At 36.2% G+C, this 25,935-nt stretch overlaps 1 protein-coding gene across 1 annotated transcript in view; it reads left to right on the top strand.

The window, feature by feature from the left end:
- Positions 1 to 25,935, top strand: part of LOC124775075 (ATP-binding cassette sub-family C member 4-like) — a 305,650-nt gene that overhangs the window by 190,567 nt on the left and 89,148 nt on the right. Inside the window, exons 9-11 of the mRNA XM_047249879.1 lie at positions 7,311 to 7,541; positions 14,112 to 14,398; positions 16,573 to 16,756. Coding sequence (XP_047105835.1) covers positions 7,311 to 7,541; positions 14,112 to 14,398; positions 16,573 to 16,756 — 702 coding nt within the window. The remainder of the gene's footprint in view (positions 1 to 7,310; positions 7,542 to 14,111; positions 14,399 to 16,572; positions 16,757 to 25,935) is intronic.

Genomic DNA, 25,935 nt, shown 5'->3' with positions numbered 1-25,935 from the left:
TAAATGTTTCAAAAATAACTCAAAATCAGCAGATGGATCCCAGTGCATCATGCATATTACTGCAGTGCTTCACTTCTACATCTACTGCACATGCTTCAGAATGCTAAATGCTGTATAATTGGAAGAAGTATTTTGTATCACTTCTAAGTATGAATGGAATCCCTGGCCTGGGCTTCACTTCCCAGAATTTTTGTGGTCTATGAAGAACTATAAATTGTAACATAGGGTTCTTACTCAAAGAGGGCAAAATGGAGTGAAACAAAGCTACAGAACCATGCTTAATAACTAGACAAGCAAGTTACAATGATGCTGCCATACATCACTGCTAAACAGCTGGGCAGCTTTACAGCACACAAGAATCACATTTGAAATTGATCATATTGCCTGGGATTTATATGTGACCAGTGACTGATCACTGCTATTTGCCCACACACACGGGTGATATACAAAGTGATCAATTCCTTTTGCGATTGATTGCTGCAGTCTCCTACTCATCTATGGGACCCTTTAAACAGAAGAAACTGGATCAGTCTAAGAGGAACATAATAGAACAAATCTTGAGTAGAGCTATCAAGAAATGACAATTTCTTTCAAGGGGAATAATCGCATGAGCTTGCCAAGAATGGCACAAGGAAAAATAAGTCACTAAGAAATCTTAAACATGGGTTTGGTGAAGAAATGTGTGGTACGAGAAGTGCAGATGACAAATATAGGATTTTGTAACTACATATAGAGAAGATGAAATATAAATTTAAAAAATCAGAAAATTAAATACAAAGATCAAATAGATAGAGCTAATAAGGAAAGCAAGACTGCATGAAGATAAATAGTGTTGAAAGAAAAAATGGAATGTAACATAACAGTACAAGTTGAGATAGATTCTTTATTGTGATTTATAGATTACTATAAAATGTATAGCTGTTCACTAAAATTTTGGGATTGATCGATGTTAGAAAGATCATAAATGATGATGCAGGTACTCCAAATAACTCCAGTAATAAAATGTGTAGTATGATGCTTATTGTTATGGATGCTTTGTGGATCAGAAATCAGTGCTCGTTTTCTTTTATGGGGAGCTTCTTGTGATCAGCCTGAAAAATACTGGTACTTTGGGGAACGGGTGGTACAATACTCTTAATTTTTTATTCCATTGGCATGCTTTCAAGATGCACTGTTTTTTAAAAGGTGTGCCAATTAATATAAAAATTGGTTAAAGGAAAGGTTGCAGGAAAGCATACAGTCCAAAAGGCATGTTTTAAATTTGGCTTTCTGAAAGTGGTAATCATAAAGAGACCTGAGGACATTTAAAGGCCAGGGTTTTAGTGCGTGAGACAGGGAATTTGAAATTGCCTTGATGAAGCTGATTCACAAAATACAACATCAGCAAACAGTAGGTTGTGAAATACATATTTTCATTATTTTAATGAAACATGTTTCATTGCTGCTGCAAAGGGAAGAGGGGTCTGTTCATACTAGCAAGTAATATGGATAGAATAATTCATTGTTTAGTAATTTATTAATAAGATTGGTGCTGTACAAACTATGTTTTACTTATATTCCTGTAAAAACTACTGTAAGAAGGTAATCTATTACTTATTAAAGTCCACAGCTGAAATGAGTTATTTGTATGAGAACATTTTTCCTACAAAATATGGGTGGCTAGGCACAATAAAATAATGTGAAAAAATTACACGTGGAGAAAACAGGAAATATAATGGCAGCTAGACTGTTAATGGATATTATATTAGCAAATGTTTAGGCCAAGTGACTTATAGGACTGTGTAATGGAAGAGAAAGGTATCCCTTACAGACACATTTCTGAAGGGATAATCTAAGTGAAGATTTCACAAGAAGTGAAGTGAATTAGTTGAAGTGATACATATAAACTGCTGTTCATTCCAGAGATGGAATAATTGGTATCCCCACCAATATATAAGACTACATAATGGTTTGTATGTATCCACATGACTTTGGTTTCAGAAGAGTTATACTTTGTGATGAAGAAAGACAGAAGTGTAGTACTCATTGCAACCACAATTATTCAGGCAAGAATTGTATCGTCAGGACACTGGGTTTAAGAAGAATATAGTGAAACCCTATAATAATAGTCAACATAATGCCACTCTGAAGTGACTGTCACTGGAAAAACAGTTCTTAGCTGTAATATCCGCAAAGGTTCAGTAAAAGATGTAATTTGGCTCTTAAGCAGCTGGATTATGGCTTTACTAAAGTATTTCAACGTGGATTTTCTGAAAGAGTCAGATAGAAAGCTTGAACTTGAAGTATTACTTGGTTCTTTCAATTTGACATCAGTTATTGATTTTCCTACTCGGGTGGTACAGGAAAGCAGGGACCAAGTAGACCAAGATAAATTTAGTCAAATAAACACTTTTCCTGTTAAGAATGGTCTGTCTGATCATGATGCACAGCTAGTTACAGTACCGTATATGAGATAGCTCCATACATTAAAGCAGAACAGTCCTCCAAAATAGTGTGTTCTATTAACAATTTAACACTTCAAAATTTTAGGGGAAGCTTGCAGCAGACTGGGATGAGGTGTACAGGGAACATGATGCTGATTTAAAATTTAACCTATTTCATGATATCTTTGTGAGTGTATTTGAAAACAGTTTCCCTAAGAAAACAGTGAAATATAATTGTAAGAAACCACATAGAAAGCTATGGCTTACTAAAGGGATAAAAATATCTTGTAAACAGAAAAGGGAAATGTATCTTATAGCTAGGAGGAGTAATGATCCCAAAACAGTGAAGCATTATAAAAACTACTGCATATTAAGAAAAGTTATTAAAAAGTCCAGAAGTATGTGCATTATGTCTGAGATTAGCACATCTGATAATAAAATTAAAACAATTTGGAATATTGTGAAAAGGGAAACAGGGCAACCGGGAGCACAGGAAGACTGTATTTCTATCAAACACAATGAAAATAATAGAGGGAAACATTCCACGTGGGAAAAATATATCTAAAAACAAAGATGATGTGACTTACCAAACGAAGTGCTTGCAGGTTGATAGACACAGAAACAAACACAAACATACACACAAAATTCAAGCTTTTGCAACAAACGGTTGCTTCATCAGGAAAGAGGGAAGGAGAGGGAAAGACGCAAGGATGTGGGTTTTAAGGGAGAGGGTAAGGAGTCATTCCAATCCCGGGAGCGGAAAGACTTACCTTAGGGGGAAAAAAGGACAGGTATACACTCGCACACACACACACATATCCATCCGCACATACACAGACACAAGCAGACATTTCAGCTTGTGTCTGTGTATGTGCGGATGGATATGTGTGTGTGTGCGAGTGTATACCTGTCCTTTTTTCCCCCTAAGGTAAGTCTTTCTGCTCCCGGGATTGGAATGACTCCTTACCCTCTCCCTTAAAACCCACATCCTTGTGTCTTTCCCTCTCCTTCCCTCTTTCCTGACGAAGCAACCGTTTGTTGCGAAAGCTTGAATTTTGTGTGTATGTTTGTGTTTGTTTGTGTGTCTATCGACCTGCCAGCCCTTTCGTTTGGTAAGTCAAACACAATGAAAAGTTTGTTAACAAGAATTCAGAAGTAGAAAACATTTTTAATGATCATTTTTAAGTGTTGTAGAGAAAATAGGTTCCAGCTATTCATTAGAAAATGCAAAGCAGTATATGGAAGAGGCAGTACCTATGCAATTTGATAGAATTGATATTCAACCCACCTCTCCTACTGAAATTAGGAAAATAATAAATTCACTCAAAAGTAAAAGCTCACATGGAATTGATGGCATTTCCAACAGAGTACTAAAAGCTTATTCCCAACAAATAAATAGCATTCTCAGCCACATATGTAGTAGTTCACTGAAACAGGGAATTTTTCCAGATACACTGAAATATGCTATTGTTAAACCATTGCATAAGAAAGGGGATAGATCTGATGCTAACAACTACTGCCCAGTCTCACTTCTGACAGCTTTATCCAAAATTCTTGAAAATGTAATGTATTCAAGAGTAGCATCACATTTTTGTAAAAACGAAGTACTAACAAAATATCAGTTTGGTTTTCAGAAAGGCTTTTCAACAGAAAATGCTATATATGCTTTCACTGACCAAATATTAAATGCAACGAATAACCTAACATCACCCATTGGGATATTTTGTGATGTCTCAAAGACTTTTGATTGTGTGAATCATGAAATTCTTCTTGATAAGCTTAAGTATTGTGGTATGAGTGGGACAGTGCACAAATGGTTTAATTCATACTTAACTGGAAGAATGCAGAAGGTTGAAATTAACAGTACAGATAGTCTACAAATACCAGCAGAGTCCTCTGACTGGGGAGGTATCAAGAATGGTTTCCCATAGGGTTCAGTCTTGGGTCCCTTATTGTTCTTAGTATATATTAACGACTTGCCACTCTGTATTCATGAAGATGCAAAGTTAGTTCTTTTTACTGATGATACAAGTATATTAATCATACCCAAGAAGCAAGAATCAGCTGAGGAAATTTTCGAATAATATATTTCAGAAATTATTAAGTAGTTCTCTGCAACTGGACTCTCACTAAATTTTGAGAAAACACAGTTTATATAATTGTGTACAGTAAATGGCATAACACCATTGATAAATATAGACTATGAACGGAAGTCTGTTGCTAAGGCAGAAATACTCAAAATTTCTGGGTGTGTGCATTGATGATAAATTGAATTGGAAGGAACACATCAATGATCTGCTGAAACGGTTAGGTTCAGCTTCTTATGCTATTAGGGTTATTGCAAATTTTGGTGATAAACATATCAGTAAATTAGCCTACTATGTCTATTATCATTCACTGCTTTCATATGGTGTCATATTTTGGGGCAATTCATCATTAAGAGAGAAAGTATTCATTGCACAAAAGCATGTAATCAGAATAATAGCTGGAGCCCACCCAAGATTACCTTGCAGACATTTATTTAAGGAACTCAGGATATTCACAGTACCTTTGCAATACATATATTCACTTAAAAAATTTGTCATTAATAACCCATCCCAATTCAAAAATAACAGCGAAGTGCATAGTTACACCACTAGAAGAAAGGATGATATTCACTATTCTAGATTAAATCTCACTTTGGCACAGAAAGGGGTGAATTATGCTGCTACAAAAATCTGTGGTCATTTGGCAAATAGTATTAAAAGTCTGACAGATAGCCAACTAACATTTAAAATCAAATTAATAGAATTTCTGAATGACAACTCCTTCTACTCAGTAGATCAATTCTTAGATATGAAGTGATAACAGAAAATAATTAATTAATTAGTGTAAAGAAAACTTATGTTAAAGTGACATATTCCACATCATTATGAAATGTCATATTTATGATCTATGGAACAAGTATTAATGTATGTATGTATGTATCACCCTTTTTGGACAGCTGATAAGGATGAGGCCAAAGGGTATTAGGGATTTCAGTTTATGTGGGATGAGGGAACAGTCTTTGCTCAAACCATAAAGACTTTAAGCGATTTGTTGGTCACTAGTACACTGTGAGGTAGACTTTGTGACTACTGTTTAGTCCACATAATTGACAACAGTGGATAATATGAGGTCTGCTTATTTCTTTTCTCATTCAACCAGGGATGACTTGTCATCATAATACAATGAAAATAGATAGAACGGAATATGCATTCACACAGAAAATTATATTTTTATGGGGATAGGGTTGGTGGTTAGCCATGGCCTAACTGAAAGAACTGTCCCAACATTTATCTCAAATGATTTAGGAAACTGTAAATGAAGATGGCCGGGCAGAGCAGACTCCCTCCTCCTGAATATAAGATCAGTGCCATAACAACATGACTTGGCTGGTCCCTACTGTAATCATTCAACAACATCATTATCTGTAAGAGACTGGTGATGTACTAAATTTCTGAGAATTATGAGTTTTTAATTTATAACATGTACTGTAATAATTGTTTTATAATGACAGAAAGGTAGCAAGTGGAAAAGAATTCAAAGTAAATAATGGAAGGTCAAATGATATGAGGATATGGTAAATACACTATGTGATCAAAAGTATCCGGACACCCCCAAAAACGTACGTTTTTCATATTAGGTGCATTTTGCTGCCATCTACTACCAGGTACTCCATATCAGTGATCTCAGTAGTCATTAGACATCATGAGGGAGCGGAATGGAGCACTCATGGACTTCGAATGTGGTCAGGTGATTGGGTGTCACTTGTGTCATACATCTGTACATGAGATTTCCACACTCCTAAACATCCCTAGGTCCACTGTTTCCGATGTGATAGTGACGTGGAAATGTGAAGGGACATGTACAGCACAAAAGCATACAGGTCAACCACGTCTGTTGATTGACGGAGACTGCCAACAGTTGAAGAGATTGTGATGTGTAATAGGCATACATCTATCCAGACCATCACACAAGAATTCCAAACTGCATGAGGATCCACTGCAAGTACTATGACATTTAGGCGGGAGGTGAGAAAACTTGGATTTCATGGTCGGGCAGCTGCTCATAAGCCACACATCACGCCGGTAAATGCCAAACAACACTTTACTTGATGTAAGGAGCGTAAACATTGGATGATTGAACAGGTAAAAAACGTTGAGTGGAGTGATGAATCACGGTACACAATGTGGCGATCTGATGGCAGCGTGTTAGTGCCAACAGTAAAATTCGGAGGTGGTGGTGTTATGGTGTGCTCATGTTTTCATGGAGGGGGCCTGCACACCTTATTGTTTGTGTGGCACTATCACTGCACGGGCCTACATTGATGTTTCAAGCACCTTTTAAGCACTTTTGAAGAGCAATTTGGGCATGGTGACCGCATCTTTCAACACGATCAAGCACCTGTTCATGATGGACGACTTGTGGCAGAATGGTTACATGACAATAACATTCCTGTATTGGACTAGTCTGCACAGATTCCTGACCTGAATCCTGTAGAACACCTTTGGGATGTTTTGGAATGCTGACTTTTCTTGCCAGGCCTCATCGACTGACATCAGTACCTCTCCTCAGTGCAGCAATCCATGAAGAATGAACTACCAATCCCCAAGAAACCTTCCAGCACCTGATTGAATGTATGCCTGTGAGTGGAAGTTGTCATCAAGGCTAAAGGTGTGCCAACACCATACTGAATTCCATGATTACCGATTGGAGGGCGCCTCAAAGTTGTAAGTCACTTTCAGCCAGGTGTTCGGATACTTTTGATCACATAGTGTATGGGACATGCTCCCTATTATGGAATTGCAGAGTGGGAGAGAGATCTTTCTAGTTTAATTGCTTAAGAGATGTTATTTTTTCTATTAGGCATTCCTTTTGAATGACGAATTAATTGAGACAAGAACCTCAACCATTTTGGCTGTAAATAACGTGAATCATGAAAATAACAAAGAGTTAAAGGGAGAGATAGCAGTTAGTTTGGAACACGTCTCTGCTAAATGGACGGAAACTCTCACCAACAATACTCTGGATGATGTAAACTTGAGAGTTTATAAGGGTGAACTGCTTGGAGTTGTGGGCCCTGTTGGATCTGGCAAGGTATGTTGGAATTCTGTGCTTTCAATAACAGTAACAACTAATGATGTTCCGTCTTTACAATTAAAATAGTGAATCCAGTGAATTATCTAATATCTGGTTTAAGGTCTACTGGTTTATTTTTGCTTCACTGAGTTATAGTACTTTTAATGGCCTCAGAATAGTTATTCACAAACCACATATTCCCAACTGTTTGTACTTCATTCACATGCAGTACATTCATAGCTGAAGAGTTGTGTATGTATAGTTTTTAGATACCTATTCTGAGATTATGTCCATTGATGACAATCCCATGTATAATTGTGTGTAGGAGATGATGATTTCTATTTTGTACTACTTACAAAGATGATGTGTCCACATCTATGGTGTACTTCGGAATGAACACATGCTAGTCTTAACAAAGTTCTTTTGTAAACTAACAACCTTGTGGAAACTCGTGGGAACAACGATTCACAAAAAAGTACATATAATCTTAGTTGCACAAACTTTGTTGATTCACTAGGAAAACAGTTGCGACACATAATGAGGATACACATTACTTCAAAAACAGAGGTACTTCACATTTTCATTTTCAATCTTAGTCTTCAGCTAATCATGTCATTTCTTCTGGAGAGTGGAGCTCCTGGGACAAATGAATATTCATGCTACATGCCCTGTCTTGGTGCAGACTGGCTATTAAAGGGAAGAAACTGCAAAGATACCTGTGGAGGCTTGTCCAGCAATGGCCTTGTCAGCGGTTGCATAAGTTGGCATAGGTGTTGGGTGTGCATGTTTATCTGGTGACATTGCAGAGTTAACAGCCTGTGTGTGAAGCAAGATAGGCAACAGTTGATGATGGCTGCCCAACTTTCAATGTCATCCATGTAAAGCAAATGGTTGAAGGAAACCTGGGTCGTTTTGAAGTTCACATGTTTTAGTAACAACAAAGAGAATCTCAAGTTGTATTGTTGTTGTGAAATAGGGTAACAGACTGGAACTACCTGTTTATTTGCTGTGTGATCATCATCACAAGTGTCCTGCACTGAAAGAAGGGGTGATGCCTGCAGGATGTCAAAATGGGAAATAATCCTTTTTGTGTTCTTTCTTTCCTTCACACCAATGTACTGTCTAAACACCCTCACTGTTGATTCAGAGTTGAGTCTCCGTATGGATGTCAATGTGAAAATTATATAGAAAATCTGCTCCAAGCATTGGTTCAGCGACATCCACAATCAGAAAAGTCTGCTGGAAATTCTTCTAGAAACCCAAACTCACCACCTGAATGCATTGTCAAAAAATAGGTATCTTCAAGTTATTAGTGGCAGTGAGCCAGGATGTAACAGAAGATTGGTCTTCAGACTTTGCCGGTGGATATAGGCTGATGTCGGATCCCAAGTAGATTAAATATCTTTGGGACACACACACTTTCTGGATGTATAACTGATGTTGTGTACCAGCTTTGTGATCCATGATTTGTCAAGTTGATGTGACAAGAAGAGTCACATGTTCAATAGTAGTAAGGGATTTGTCTTCCTGAGAACAATTGTTATGAGTCAGGAACAATTTTTATGAGCCAATGTCATATCATGTGATATGGTAGATATTTCAGTTGTTGCAGTGGTACAGTATCATTGCACATTATGGTGACCTGTCATGCCTACACTACCGTGTTGGCAATTACACAAAGGTGTACATTCGGAAGCCAACTGTTCAAAGTGGGAATGATACCAATACTGTCATAAGTGTGTGCTGATATCATGGCAAACACTGGATTGTGCAATAGGCTCAAGAATACTGGGACTTGCTGGAAGTTGACTGGAGTGTTATTTGCAGCCACAGCATACTTGACCAAAAAAGGCAGCTGTTTGATCAACAATGATGCCAATGTTGTGTCCAACACTTCAGCTTCAGAATGAGGTTTTCACTCTGCAGCGGAGTGTGCACTGACATGAAATTCCTGGCAGATTAAAACTGTGTGCCGGACCGAAACTCAAACTCAGGACCTTTGCCTTTCGTGGGCAAGTATTCTATCCTCTGAGCTATCCAAGCACAACTCATGCCCTGTCCTCACAGCTTTACTTCCACCAGTACCTCGTCTCCTACTTTCCATATTTCACAGAAGCTCTACTTCAAACCTTTCAAATTTTCCATGTGGCGTAGAAGATACAATGCAGTTTTCGCAAAATTGTCCACAAGCTGCAAATCACATATAGTGTCTGGTACTTGTCCCAAATTTATTGCTACTGTTGGAATGGTAGTCACTTTCTCAGAATTACAAATGACTGTCATGGTGAAGTGGTGTGTATGATGCTGTCCTCACATTTCATGTGTTTTTTTCATCCACCATGCCCTCTGTCAAGTCACTACTTGCGAGAACAATAATCCACATAAATGTGTGACCTGTTTTAGTTACACCCACATTTTAATGATTCACTAGGAAAATTCATGCAACACACGGTTAGGATGCATATTACATGTAGGGGTAAGCTGCATTTTGATATACCACAGACACTGAGATCATTTGAATCCAGAACTGGAGATATTCCACATTTGTGTTTTCTCTTAGTCGTCGACTAATCAAGTTACCACACTTTGTCATTATTAAAATGTTGGTTCAGTTTGGAGATAATTTTTCTATTGATTCTGTGCTACTAAATTTCATTTGTTCTTTTTTATGAACTTTCTGAGTTTTGTGTTCTAAACACTTTTTTTATTTATTCTCATGTCCTCCTTATATTTCAAAAACATGTTCTTGATTTTAAACGAAAAAATTAATTAAACTGTCGTTTTACCAGAGAAAGTCATTTCCTCACCCATCATCTCAGATTTTGGTGGAATTTTGTTTATTTGTTCTACTGATGGAGAAAAATAAATATGACAAGTTTTTAGTATTTTTTATCACTCACTGTTTCATTTTAAAGTTCTTCAACATTTAAAAGTTTTGTTCTTAACATGGCAATGGCACAAAACCCTTGCTAATATTTTGAAAATAAACTACTATTTTTTTATCATCCAAACTATGTGAAATTTCATTGTTATTTACAATATAGTGCAAGGATTGGGAGGTATGAGAAAGATGTATCTTACATTTTTTGTATTTTATTTAGTAAAAAACACAGTTCACCATTACATTAAATATAACATAAAGGAAAAAGGATAATCCTTAATATCTTTTTTGCAAAATAATTCTCAGGGCATAGAATGTCACTTGCAGTGTGAGGAGTCAAATCTCACCTATAGTCACCTTTTTTAAGTGTTGTCATCTTTTGTTACCTTTTTTAATTTTTGTCACATTTTTTGACCTTTTTGATCTTTTATGAAAAAAATAAGTTACTTATTTTTTTGTCCAGTTTCTGTATTCATGTTCATTCATTTAGCTTTTTAAAATGTTCACGTGATGAAAGTAGATAAAATCTAACCTGTAGAGCATCTACAATTTGGGATAGACTGTACCTTTTTGATCTTTTTTAATTATTTTTCCTCTATTACAACTGCTTCTATTTTTGTGCCAAATTCTAATTTTACTGTAGTAATAAAAGTGGTGCTGTGATAGAAGAAGCATGTTCATAGAATTGATAGAAGAAGCATGTTCATCATATTGCAGATTGAGTTACGATAAAACGACCATTGTTAAGGATAAAAAAGAATTACAAACAACCATTACACTTTGGTCAGAGAGTAATTGTTGCATAACAATGTGTCACCTAAGAACATGCTTGTTGGCAAGGCAGATGATGCAATGTTAAATGAGAAATTATGTGAAGTACTTTGTGAAGCCAACTTCTTCCAAAATAACTTCCATCTGATCTTCACATTCATCCAGTGTACTAAGCTTTTCAGTTACTTGCCTGATATCAACTAGACATTCAAGAGGAAGCAGGTAATCCTCAAGCCAAAAATGTTTAAAGTATGTGATCAGATGGGGATCAGATGGACCTAACATCAATAAAAATTGTTTAGGCTTTTAGATACTGATGTCCAGGAGATCTGAGGCAGACAACTTATAGCCACCAGAACTTGTAACATTCATACAATGTGTAATGCCTATGTAAAGGCTTTGGAGTGCTTATGTGAAGAAGCATCCCAATTTGTGGTCAATATATACTATTATTTTGACAGTTGGCCACTTTGCTGAGAAGAATTTAAAGGAATTTAATCTAATTTTAAGATTGCACGTCTTAAGTTTTTGAGGCATACAACCACAAGGTGCTTTACTTTAGGACCTTCAGCCAAGAGTAGTTTGGAACAGTGGGATGGTATTCAGTATTACTTTCTTAAGCATATACCTCTATAAGCGAATTCTGCTACTGTTTAGTCCAAACCCTACAATCCCTCCCATAAAAGCAGAACTTCATTTCATCTGCAGAACTATTCAATAAGTTCACATTCAAAGCCAAACACTTTCAGTTCACAAGTTGCATACAGAAACAGAAAACATACTTTAAACATTTTTGGATTGAGGATTACCTGCTTCCTCTTGAACGACTAGTTGATATCAGACAAGTAACTGAAAAGCTTAATAAACTGGATGAATGTGAAGAGCTGTGGTTTGTAAAGATTACCCAAAAACATTACATTGCCACTCACAAACATGTGATGGAAAAGACGTGTTTGTCGAGTGCACCACTGAAAAATCTTACGTTATTAGACCACAAAGAAATAATAAAGACCATAAGCTGTAGTGGCATGTTACAATTTGCAAAAATAATTACTTATTACACAAGTAGACAGCCCTACAGTTTGAAAAAGATGGCCCATCTTTGGATGACAAAGGTATTGACAATTATTGATAGCAGCACATCTCAAAAAGACTTATCATCCATAGATTTAAAAGTATCCAAATGTTTCAAACCTTGTTTAGGCTTCTCTTACTTTGTCCCATGGAAATGTGGACACAGAAAGAAGATATTCCATTCTGAAGCATAAATTAGGAGAAGACAAGACAGCAATGACTGGAAGATTTTTTTAAACAAACAATGGAAACTCTAGGTAGGAATACCAACAATGTAGGAAAAGATGGATTGGTACTTACCTTTAAAATGACATGTTAAGTTGCAGACAGATTTTTGAAACTGTGTTTTAACTCTGAGGAATGCTATGGGATCTTACACCATTTTCTCTCCGTGTCCATTGCCTCGCAGCACATTCGGTACGCACATGAAGCACATGCAGATTATGCTGCTTATAAGGAAAAATGTGAAAGGGAAAGAAAAACTGAATTAGAAGAAGAGCAAAAAGAGGAACAAAGCCAAAGGCATCATGGAAAGAAGTTTAAAGATCAATGATGTGAAAAAAAATCAATTGAGTGTGAGACAGCTGCTCTGAAAGAAAAGAACATTAACTACGTAAGGAGGCACAAGAACGTATCTCTCAAGCTCTCTATAAAAAATGATTTCAAGGGAGCAAAACTGGTCCTGGGTATGCTTGAGGGCACACAAATCATGACAGTAGAATAAACTTTGAAAGAAAGGAAGGTGGAAACCATTCAAAAAATCTTGAGAAAAGAAAATCTTGTACGATTACTTCATTTTTTGCTAAGATTTCTGAGAAACAGTGGTTCAATAACATTTTGTTGATCTTCTTCCAGTGTAGAATGTCATTAGACTTAAAAAAATGTGATGTGGATTTTGTCTGTGAATTACGATTACCAATATCAAATTATCAGTACTGAATTACCAATTTACCTTCACACATTAATTAATTTGTATGAAAGAAAAAGAATGGCCATACCTCATCCTGGAACAAATAGAGAAATTTAACCCTGTGCTTGGGAAAATGAATATAACAGGATTTCTGCTCTTTTTTTCCCCAAACAGATTATATTTTCAATTTTTTTTCTCGGGAACCTGAAGTAAACCACTAAGATTTCAAAGGCACTGAATAAATAAAAGTGATTTGCCATAAAAATGAATCAGAGAGAGATAAAAGCTAAATTTTTGTATGTTTACTTATCTGCATAGGGAAAAGGAATGAACAAAGTTTCATCTAAATCTGGGATGGTGGATGAGGTGGCCTGGATGACTTGACATGGAATGACCTCATTGTCAATCCAGAAAACTGTCTTGACATTCAACAGATTTTTTAAATATTTTTATTTCTTAATTTTTGTTTGTAATGTTTACATTACTGCAGTAAATAGACACAATTAAAGTCTGATATTATTTGTAACTAGAATTAATGTATTTCTGTTATAGTTTACTGGCCATGTGCCTAGAAAGTAAATTACTGGAAATGTTTTTCACATCTCCTTTTAGTTTGTTGAAGCAGAAAATTATAAATCAGACAGTGAATTACATATAATTACTGTTGGAACTTTTAGTGCCTTCCTCACAGATGAATATGGATAGCTTGAGAAAGTTTGGAAAGGAGACCCCAGGTTGAGATGGATTCATCTGTTGTGTCTCAAAGTGAGAGTCAAAATTCATGTTTGTGATAGATGCTTAATATGTTCTAGTATTTTAATTCAGTTAAGTACATCCAAAACAAATATATTTGTATGTGAGGTGTGTAACATACTGAAAGGATAGGGTTTTTTCAGTAGAGTTCTATTTAGATGTTACTGCAAAAGAATTCATTACTATTTATATATTTCAGAGTTCTCTTCTGCAAGCAATATTAGGGGAGTTACCTCTAAAGGAGGGATCACTAAATACAACAGGAAAGTTTTCATACGCGTCCCAAGAGCCTTGGGTCTTCGCAGCAACAGTGCGCCAGAATATACTGTTTGGTCTTCCTTATGACAAAGTGCGATACAAACAAGTCATACATGCATGTGCCCTGCAACGTGACTTAGAACTTTTACCTCAAGGAGACCTCACAGTGGTTGGAGAAAGAGGAACCTCGCTCTCAGGAGGACAGAAAGCTCGAGTTAATCTGGCCAGGTAAAATGCTTTGCTCTTATAATCATCTGCTGAGGATGAGTATTAAGTTTAAAATGTAACACTGACCTGTATGAAATGAGATACACATACATATGTGGGTTCTTGTGTATAGAGGGTGTTACAAAAAGGTACGGCCAAACTTTCAGGAAACATTCCTCACACACAAATAAAGAAAAGATGCTATGTGGACATGTGTCCGGAATCACTTAATTTCCATGTCAGAGCTCATTTTAGTTTCGTCAGTATGTACTGTACTTCCTTGATTCACCGCCATGATTTCATGCAGGATACTCTACCTGTGCTGCTAGAACATGTGCCTTTACAAGTACGACAAAACATGTAGTTCATGCACGATGGAGCTCCTGCACATTTCAGTCAAAGTGTTCGTACGCTTCTCAACAACAGATTCGGTAACCGATGGATTGGTAGAGGCGGACCAATTTGGTGGCCTCCACGCTCTCCTGACCTCAACTCTCTTGATTTTCATTTATGGAGGCATTTGAAAGATCTTGTCTGTGCAACCCCGGTACCAAATGTAGAGATTCTCCGTGCTCGTATTGTGGATGGCTGTGATACAATACATCATTCTCCAGGGCTGCATCAGCCCATCAGGGATGCATGTATCCTCGCTAACGGAGGACATTTTGAGCATTTCCTGTAACAAAGTGTTTGAAGTAACGCTGGTATGTTCTGTTGCTGTGTGTTTCCATTCCATGAGTAATGTGATTTGAAGAGAAGTAATAAAATGAGCTCTAACATGGAAAGTAAGCGTTTCCGTGCACGTGTCCACATAACATATTTTCTTTCTTTGTGTGTGAGGAATGTTTTTGGAAAGTTTGGCCGTACCTTTTTGTAACACCCTGTATATGGAACTCATGGTGAAATTTCAACGCCAAACTTGGTGTACATATGACTTACTGTCTTTACAAAATTTTGTTGGGCATAAGAAACTGTTAAGCACTACTATGAGTAGGGATGGGAATGGTTTCCTGTGTAAATAAGCATAGCTAATTAATCCCTGGAGCAGTTGTAATGAAACATAAGGCTTTAACTATCAGTTTTGCATGCACACTGCTTCATAGTTCAAGATGAAGTTTGTGCTTGATTTGGCCACTAGAGGCCATCCAGCTTGTTAATATGACAGCAGTTACGTATGCAGCCTCCCAGCTGCACCCCTGTCAGAAACAATGTCTATGAAGGTGGGAGTGCAAGGCTCCTCTAGCCACTTGTGTGTTGCTAATTGTAGTGTACCTTACCTTCCATGTGTGTGTACTGTTTGAGCAATAAATTATAGTGTTCTTGGGTTAGAACACATAACATACATAAGACTTACTGTATGGAGGAAAAAATGAATTGATGTGGTGTGAGTGATTGGGCATGATAATAACTGCATACAAAATATTGGATTTTAATCAAACAAGCTCTCTCTGAAAGGTTTATAATGCTGCTGAACACTCATTTTATTGCATAAATAATTTAAGAATTAAAATTACAGGATGTTGTTGTAGTTTGGTAAAATATGCAAGAATTTAACTAGAAAATGGCTTGGTAGAATTTAAGTTGTAGATTTATTAGTGCCAGTCTGAGGAGCCTGTGTTATCAGAGTAACCCATTGTCTAGTATTTGCTGCTTTATGTGGAATGTGCTTCTCTAATGAATTTTCTGTTAACAAATTACTAAGCCATAACCCAGCTTAATGTTGCTAGTATGGACTATTTATCTGTCATACCTATTATTGTAAAATTAGAAATAAGATGTTGCTTTCCTTCTGTAGGTAACATTCCAGCAATGCTGACAGACAAATTTTCTTGATCATTGTTCCATGATGTTGAGTGCAGGAAAACATTTTACTATTATACTTGTTCAATGGGAGGCTCATTTACCTTTTCATTACATTTCTGTTTTTTTTCCTCTGCTTTTCTTGCATACAAATAACTTAATTCTGAGATGATTGTGTTGATAAATAGTGGTTAGGTTTCCAAATAGTACAATTATGATATAGAATATTACACAGTAGAAAATGCCTAACTTTCATATGAGCTTCTTTTTGTGCGATTTCCTCAATAGAAGCTAAATTACAAAAATAAGGAAATTGTGACTGATTGTGATTTCTCCTGCTCTTGTAGCAATAAAGCTGTTGTTACCCATATGATGTATTCAGTAACCTGTTTCAGGGCAGTATATCGTGAGGTTGACATATATCTTTTGGATGATCCTCTCTCAGCAGTGGATACCCATGTTGGCAAGCATCTATTTGAAGAATGCATCAGCAAATTCTTACGTAATAAAACCCGAATACTGGTCACACATCAAATTCAAAACCTGCCAGACACCGACCGTGTTATCATCATCAATAATGTAAGTTATAATTAAAAATAACATCAGTATGCCATGGCTATTCATGCCAACTGCAGACAATACTAATACATATTTAGTATTTCAGTCATTCCTTTCTAAAGGACATTTACTCATTAATGTATAAAATGTTATGATTCAGAAATGAATATCTCATGTGATGTTTTTAGTGACCCTATCAACCTTTTTCTTCTCCCCCTCCCCTTGCTCCTGCTCCTCTCTCTCTCTCTCTCTCTCTCTCTCTCTCTCTCTCTCTCTCTCTCTCTCTCTCTCCCTGTCTTTTCATTTTATTTTGCTATTATGTGGTGAATTGTACTGAAGTGCATCAAAGTTGCTAGCTCGACATTGCTAAAGTAAGCCTCACCCAGTTATTGTTGGGATTTATCACAAAAGAAGTCAGTGCCATAAAACTGGCTATAATGAAGAAAAGGCAGGCATGTAGAAGATGCATGGAAGTCATTGTTTATTGCCAGCAGCATCCTCTTTTGATACATTACTCACCAGGAGGTTGGACTGTTTTATAATTATTATTATTATGCACTGGTTCATATATTTTTACATGGAACTGAGAATGGTAAAAATTCAGGTATTAAAGTGTCAGTGTGTTAACTATGTTCTGTGAGAAACCAATGAACTGCTCTACATGTGGCAAATGCAGCTGCCTTCTGCAGCTACCAACAAAACAAAGGACATAGTTTTGCACCATGTAAGCTCTTTGGAAACGGTCATTTGCCCAATGTTACCACAGGAACAAACTACACCTCTTTCCATTTGCATGTGACTTTTACTTCATCTGCTGTACTCTTGTATTTGGTCATATCCTCATTGCAGATGTTTTGTAAATTATAAATGTTTGAGTACATTAATACTTATGAGGGAAGTGGCTTGCTCAGCTTCATTGATCGTTGTTTTATGAGGTTGATTGCATAAAGGTGATTTACTCCTTACATTTCTTGCAAACATTTTCTTAGAAAGTACACCACAATACCAACCCTATTTTCTAAGTGTAACTTGTCAATTGCTTCATATGTTGACCTCCATAGAGGAATCATTATAGGGGTACTAATACGTGACCTTGCAAATTACATTTTGGGACAGCTAAACAAGAAGATTATTCTGATGACTTATTTTTTGATCTTACCTTCTTTAAAGAAAACATAAGGTAACATTCACAAAATTTCTCCACATGAATGAAACAACTCAAAATTGGGTAATAGTTGTTAAAAAATTCAAGCAAGTAATGAAAAATTTATGCAAAAAATAAACTTACGTTGTAATATGCTCTTTACATTTAAAGAAAGGGGAGGGGGCCACAAGTACATGCAATCTTCCACTCAAAAGCGTATGTAAAACTAATCGAAACTCAAAATTTTACATTTTTAGAAGAGTGATGTACAAATTTCAAAACTATGCTGAACATTTACAGTCATTCATAAACAAAAACAGAGGAAAAACATAAAAATGATCACAGGATAAGTGGCAAAATAGGTAGAGACCCGAAGATGCAGCTGCAACAAATATTTTATAGCTGTGTCAGATAAATTTACTGCGAGAAAGAAAGCAGGTGAAGTGGGCAAAATTCATAAAATTCAGTAAGAAACCTATCATATTCACTGTAGTAACATAGGAAGAAATTTCAATGATTCAAATCTAGATGATGATACTTTACATTTCATAAGGCTCTGCAGTAGCAGTCTACCAAATCCACTAACACATATATTAAATATTGAAACAGGAGAAAATTTTTGCCATATTATTTAAAAGAGAGTACATAATATCCAGTTTTTAACTGTTTTATTCATTCATGTGTTGTGGCCCGTAGATTGCATGAACCTTTTGGGATGTGAAATGAGTCGAATTACACGTCAATTGGCAGAAGCAGTCATTGCAAGCTATTATGGAAAGTATATTAACAACAAACTGCAGCTATTGCTAGTCTACTAACATTGATAATTATGGGACTTACTTCTAAATTACTTTATTGATCACACAGGATTTCACTCTGCATGGTGGTTGATGGGAGTTGCAGAACTAATAAAAGTTGAAGATGGGTTATGACTTTGGACTGATATACAGTTGTTTTAGGTCTCTGGAAATCTTAGTCTTCAGTACAATGCAGTGTACACTGACAGTGTTATCACCATTCTATGTTCAGTAGCAATGTTTGTTTTGTGTGTGCGTAACTCCCCAAGTCATGTCTTCTTTCACAATCAAAAGTAGATGATATGTTATACTCACTGTTGTCTGCTAACAAAATCAGTAACAAGGGAAAGATATCTGTGCTGGTCAAGTGCCTTCAATTTCTATTGATCCTACTAGCCCCTAGTAGTCACTGTGCCAGATGCATTCAAGTAGTGTGTGAGTAATTTATATTATTAGCAGAAAAGCAACTACTCGGAAAATGCCACTGTTCTTCCTCTTGCTTCTCTTTTTATCTGATGCTTCAAACTATGTATGCATCTAACTTACACAAAAAGCTATCTACTGTCTATATAATGGTATGTTTGAAGCCTGCTACTTATAGAAGTATTTGTATTAAGTGAGTATTTATGTCCCAAATGCTAAATGCTATATAATAATAGCAGATACAAATTAGGAAACTTTGAGCCAACAGGGTGATTTCCAAGCTTGGTAAAGTCTTTGAAGTAATGGTAACAGAATTGTTGGTTGTTTTTAAAGTATTAAAATAGTACATTCATCACAACATGGGTTCATGGAAGAAAGGGGTGCCTATTGGCAACAACAGATTTTGCTGACCATAATCTGAACTCATTTAATGACAGTCATAAGAACACAAGAGAAGAATTACGACATTGCAAATTTCTGCATAACAAAAATGAAAAAGATATACAGAAATAAGTAATTACTGTACTCAATAAGCAAACACCACAAACCTTAGGAGCTTATATAAATGAGTATATGAATTGTAGCCACTTCCTTTCTAATTTATTCGTTTATATTTAGACAGCAAAGTGTGAATAGCACTAAACAGCATAGTAACTAGTTATTGTTAATACAATATACAGATTAACTTTGTATAATTTTTTGTCTTTGACACATGCCACATCCCTAAAGATTCTAGTTCTTGATGGGATGTACAGAATATAATGGATAGATGAATGAATAGTGGAGATGACATAGATAACATGCACAAGAAAGTGAGATTTTCCTGCTGCACTCAATGAAAAAGTTTATTAATGAAAAACGTTGAAGACAGTATATAATATGGACTAAAATTCCCATGACTATTATTTATTTTTTCTATGTAGAAGTACACAAACATGTTATATAAAAAGAATTTTCACCATCAAAGTAGATCAGATTGGTGTGCTGCTAAGATAAATGTAAACGTCCTTGGAAACATGTTTTTATAAAATTTAAGAATGTGGCAGTGACACCCTCTAAAGAAATCAGATCACGTGTCATTGAGAGACAGCGAAACCCACTTTCTGAGTAAGAACATTCATGAACATGCACTGCTAGGAAAGTTAATTACTGATGATAAAACAAAACATCAAAATGGAAATGGGGGTGCCAGGTGAAATTGGTAGAATGATTTTTCAGCATAGTATCCAACATGTTAAAGAAAATAAAAGAAATAAAGATCTTTGAAGACTATCTTAAAAGGTATCCAATGGAAAAGTGAGTACTGGTAATCTAACCAAAACTAAGATAGGAATGGCATTCTTTGTGTGTAAGCCCTCTAACATACCTTGCTGTAAATGTGGGTTCTTATAATTATTATTGTAAATATACTTTAAATTCACTGAAATTATGACTCTATGTAGTGTAAAGTGATAAATATGGCATTAATTTTGTGAGGTTGTAAGTACTCTACTGACAACATTTTCTATGTTTCAAAAAGTGTGCACCGAGCGAGGTGGCGCAGTGGTTAGCACACTGGACTCGCATTCGGGAGGACGACGGTTCACCCCGTCTCCGGCCATCCTGATTTAGGTTTTCCGTGATTTCCCTAAATCATTTCAGGCAAATGCCTGGATGGTTCCTTTGAAAGGGCACGGCCGATTTCCTTCCCCATCCTTCCCTAACCCGAGCTTGCGCTCCGTCTCTAATGACCTCGTTGTCGACGGGACATTAAACACCACTAACCTAACCTAACCTCAAAAAGTGTGCCATACCCAACAGTTGGTGCTGAAATGGGCAGAATGTGTTCACAGGCAGGATCTAAATAAACAGACAAATAAGTTTTGTATACCCTGTATTATTCTTGAGTGATATAAATAGTTTAATGAAGACATGAAAGAACTCTTTGCAGGTGACACAAATTTATTGGTCATAACTCAAAACTCATCCATATCTAACATGATCAAAACAGTAGCCAACCAGACTCAGTGGAGGATACATATGGCACATGCAATGTCCCCCGCCCCCCCCTTCTCCCCACACCCCACCCCCTTGCGGGGCCACCCACATTGCCACCCACACTGCCTCTGCCAGTCATCCTGCATGCTACTTGTTTGTTTCTTTCATCAGTCGACTCGACTGAATTGAGTTATTGAGTAGTTGTACTTTCCTATGTACCACACATGTCCACATCATCGGAATTTATATGTTTCTGTCTGGCACAAAGACTGCTAGCACATACCTACAAGAAAAGACTCAGCCATTCTGGTGATCTTGATACATTATTCTGTCTGGTGTTCTACTGTTTTCTTGTACAGAGAACCTTCGATACATAGCATTATAAATACAGAAAACTGCAATCATAATGCTGATGCTATGACATACTGGAAAAGAATTGTTTTTATTCCAACACTGGACCATGTTATGACTGACATGAGGGAATGTTTTGTTGAAGAAAATATTTATTATTTAAAATTCAACATATTTTTGCCCTCACAACTACTGAAACATGATGGTAATGATCTGTTACCTAAATTGAATCAGTGCATAACTGAACTGCCTTTCTTTGAAAAGCAAACAAGCATAAACACCCTTAATGATTGTGATTCTGTTATGCAAGCCTTGTCTGTTTGTCCTGGATCTGACTATCCTACTTTTCACATGCTGTACAAAATATTTGCTTGTCTGCCTGCATCTATTGCTACAGTAAAAAGAAGTTTTTCAACACTGCGGTGTATAAAGACATGGCCGAGGTTGACAACAAAGGAGGATTGACGTAGCAGCTTACCTCTGTTGAACACTCGTCCTGACATTGATTGTCCTATTGATGACATAATTAACCAATTTTCTAGGAAGAATAGGTGCACAGATTTCATCATTTAAGGAAGAGAACCACAATTGTAACTTTCTTATATCATAAGTTGGTAAATGTCTTGTATATGTGTATAATCAGTTTAAATAAAACTTTCTTAAACTTTGCATGTGGCTTGGTTATTTATTTATTACAGTAAAAGTAAAGGTAGCTCAAGATATCTTTAGCACCCCCTTCTTGAGGTTTTTCTGACCAGACTTATTACTAGATCACAGCAGTGGTAGCATGTACCAATTGAAATTGGGGGCATTCGCATGCAAATTCAAAACTGTCCATACATTTGAGAATTCTTTACAAAATTGCTGTGAAACACACCATATTTTACTACAAAATACAACTGTAAATGAAATAAACTAGCACCCGTATATGACAGAAAAGCATGCATATGTGTAGTTATTGAACACTAAGTCTATTCTTTTGTCTTTTTTTAAAACTGAACAACATTGTAATGTTTCCAAATTAAGTACGCTTTGAATCATATTCTTTACTTTGGAGACTATTCCTAATGCACTCAACCTTAGTCTCAGTCATTCTGTTTTTGAAAAGTCTTGATCCTGTTCAGTGTTTAGAAGAATCTGTCAGCCTCAGCAATTGTCATAGATGTCAAGGACACAACTGTCTAAAGTTAGCAGCACATTTCTGTAAACATTGTTGCCATTTATGAATTATGAAATGAACCTCCAGACATTATACACACTAACACAATTTTTAAATATAACAGTTCATGAAATATATACACATATCCACATAAGGCAAAACTGCCACTGCATCACATGTTACATTTTCTATTTAAGTATTATCAAAATCATATTACAAAATTTCAGACAAACAAAAATGACCTACTGGTACTAGAGATGGACATTATGAAATCCAGTTTGTAAACTTTATCTCCAGATGGCTAACAGGCTTGATGGAGCCATTTTATATCTGGAGTATTTTTACTAACATAAGGATTCATCCTGATTAGATTTGATTAGATGTATTTTTTGTCCCAGTTGATTTGTAGTGAGGACATCCTCTGGGATATAGAACACATCAGAAACCAAGAGTACATAATAAATATTTACAAAATAAGAGCAGATATTATGTGTATCTTAAACAGATCCCAAACAAAATTGCCCTTGTGGATGTGGAACTGGTAGAAAAAAAATTAAACATATTTATATTTAAAAGTATATAAAACTTGTCATCAAATATTAAATGTTCAATACACTTAGATGTATATGATAATATATGATAATTCTTAGGATATTGTAGCCACATGTCATCAATGAAAATATTTATTAAAAAATAAATAAACATTTTACACTACTTTCTTACAATGATCACATTATTGCACAATATTTGTGCAGGAAGCCAGATTACATGCAATATTCACATTATATGATACTGTAACATACACACATCAGTCAGTTCTGCTAAGAAATTGATCATTGGAATGGAAGGAGTTGGTCACCAATAGACTCCTCTCAAACTGAACTTTATTATTAGTTAAACTTTTTATGGCTGCTGGCATGTTATTGAAAATGTGTAGTGCTGAATAGAGGACACCTTTCTGCTGAATCAAAGTAAGTGCCTTTAAACCTTTGTGAAAGTTATTCCTATTTCTATTTCTAGTATTGATTCAGTGAACTGAGCTGTTGGTTTGGAGGGGAGGTGGGGGGGGGGGGGGGGGAATTTAATGAGAAATTTCATTAAGGAGCAAGCAAATATATTGGGAAGCAGTAGCTAGTATCCCCAGTGCCTTTAACAGCTCTCTGCAGGATGTTCTTTAGTTCACACCACAAATAATTCATATTGCATGTATCTGGTCTTGGAAAACTGTAGCTTGGCTTGTTGAGTTACCCCAGAAAATATAATTCCTAATGACATTATAAAATGAAAGTAAGCATAATAATTTTTTATCGCCTTTGTGAGGTAACATTCACATAGGAAATAGAGATTTGTTTAGGTGCTTCAGCAGTTCTGTTGCATGCTTTTTCCAGTTAAATTTATTATCAAGCTGTAATCTCAAGAATTTACCGGTGTCAACTTCTTCTATGTGCTTGTATTTATATTTTAGGCATATACTGACAGGAAACCTTTTACACGTTCTGAACTGCATACAGTACGTTTTTTCAAGGGTTAGTGACAGAGAATTGGCGAGGAACCATTTATTGATAACCATGAAAATTTCATTAGCCAACCTCTCTAAAGCTGTACTTGATTTACTATTTATTGCAATATTTGCATGACCTGCAAACAAAACAAACTTGGCATCTGGTAATGTGACTGTGAAAGGTCATTGATATACACTAGAAAAAGTAAGCACCTTAAGATGGAATCTTGATGGACACCATGTTATTGGTTGTTCCCGGTTGGATGGTGCTTGATGATTTAATATATGTTTCATTCCTATTGATACCTTTTGTTTTCTGTCAGAGATATAGAATTTAAACCATTTTGCAACATTTCCTGTCACACCACAATAACCCAATTAACTTCATAGTATACTGTGATTTACACAGTCAAATGCCTTTGATAGATCACAAAATAAACCAGTAGCCTGTAATTTATTGTGTAACAAATTAACTACATTTTCACTGTTTAACTACATTTTGCAAGTTGTGATTTGGATAATATTTTATTTGTGTTCAGATGGTTAAGAAGATGACTGTATATTATATTCTCTGAAATATTTGAGATTGTGGGCAAACGTGAAATTGGGTGGAAGTTTGATGGTATTTTTTTAACTATTTTCTTATACAAAGTCTTAACTTCAGCATAATTCAACCGTTCAGGAAATGTTCCACTGATACAAGACTGGTTACACAAATAACTTACAATGTCACTAAACTCAGAGACATAGCCACCAGTTTTTGATTTTAAGGATTTTAACGTGGACATTACTTTCACTGGTGTTGTGATGCTCCACTCATACTATTGTAATCATTTTTAGTGACTTGTCTGAGTTACTCTATGGCAGCACCTACTGAACTCGACACCCCTGTCTTTTCAGTAACATTTATGAAATGCCTATTGAAAAGTTCAGCAACACTGCACACTTTTTTACCCATGTACCATTTACTCTTAATGCTATGTAAGCCTTTTCATCTCTGGTTCCTCCAGTCTCTTCCTTCACTTTATCCCCCTTTTTTTTTTTTTTTTTTTGGTCATCAGTCTACTGACTGGTTTGATGCAGCCCACCACGAATTCCTTTCCTGTGCTAACCTCTTCATCTCAGAGTAGCACTTGCAACCTACGTCCTCAATTATTTGCTTGACGTATTCCAATCTCTGTCTTCCTCTACAGTTTTTGCCCTCTACAGCTCCATCTAGTACCATGGAAGTCATTCCCTCATGTCTTAGCAGATGTCCTATCATCCTGTCCCTTCTCCTTATCAGTGTTTTCCACATATTCCTTTCCTCTCCGATTCTGCATAGAACCTCCTCATTCCTTACCTTATCAGTCCACCTAATTTTCAACATTCGTCTATAGCACCACATCTCAAATGCTTCGATTCTCTTCTGTTCCGGTTTTCCCACAGTCCATGTTTCACTACCATACAATGCTGTACTCCAGACGTACATCCTCAGAAATTTCTTCCTCAAATTAAGGCTGGTATTTGATATTAGTAGACTTCTCTTGGCCAGAAATGCCTTCTTTGCCATAGCGAGTCTGCTTTTGATGTCCTCCTTGCTCCGTCCGTCATTGGTTATTTTACTGCCTAGGTAGCAGACTTCCTTAACTTCATTGACTTCATGACCATCAATCCTGATGTTAAGTTTCTCGCTGTTTTCATTTCTACTACTTCTCATTACCCTCGTCTTTCTCCCATTTACTCTCAAACCATACTGTGTACTCATTAGACTGTTCATTCCATTCAGCAGACCATTTAATTCTTCTTCACTTTCACTCAGGATAGCAATGTCATCAGCGAATTGTATCATTGATATCCTTTCACCTT

The sequence above is a fragment of the Schistocerca piceifrons genome, chromosome 2, assembly GCF_021461385.2.
Source record: "Schistocerca piceifrons isolate TAMUIC-IGC-003096 chromosome 2, iqSchPice1.1, whole genome shotgun sequence".
Lineage (NCBI taxonomy): Eukaryota > Metazoa > Arthropoda > Insecta > Orthoptera > Acrididae > Schistocerca > Schistocerca piceifrons.
The sequence above is the reverse complement of the archived record's forward strand: the minus strand, read 5'-3'. Positions and strand labels throughout refer to the sequence as shown.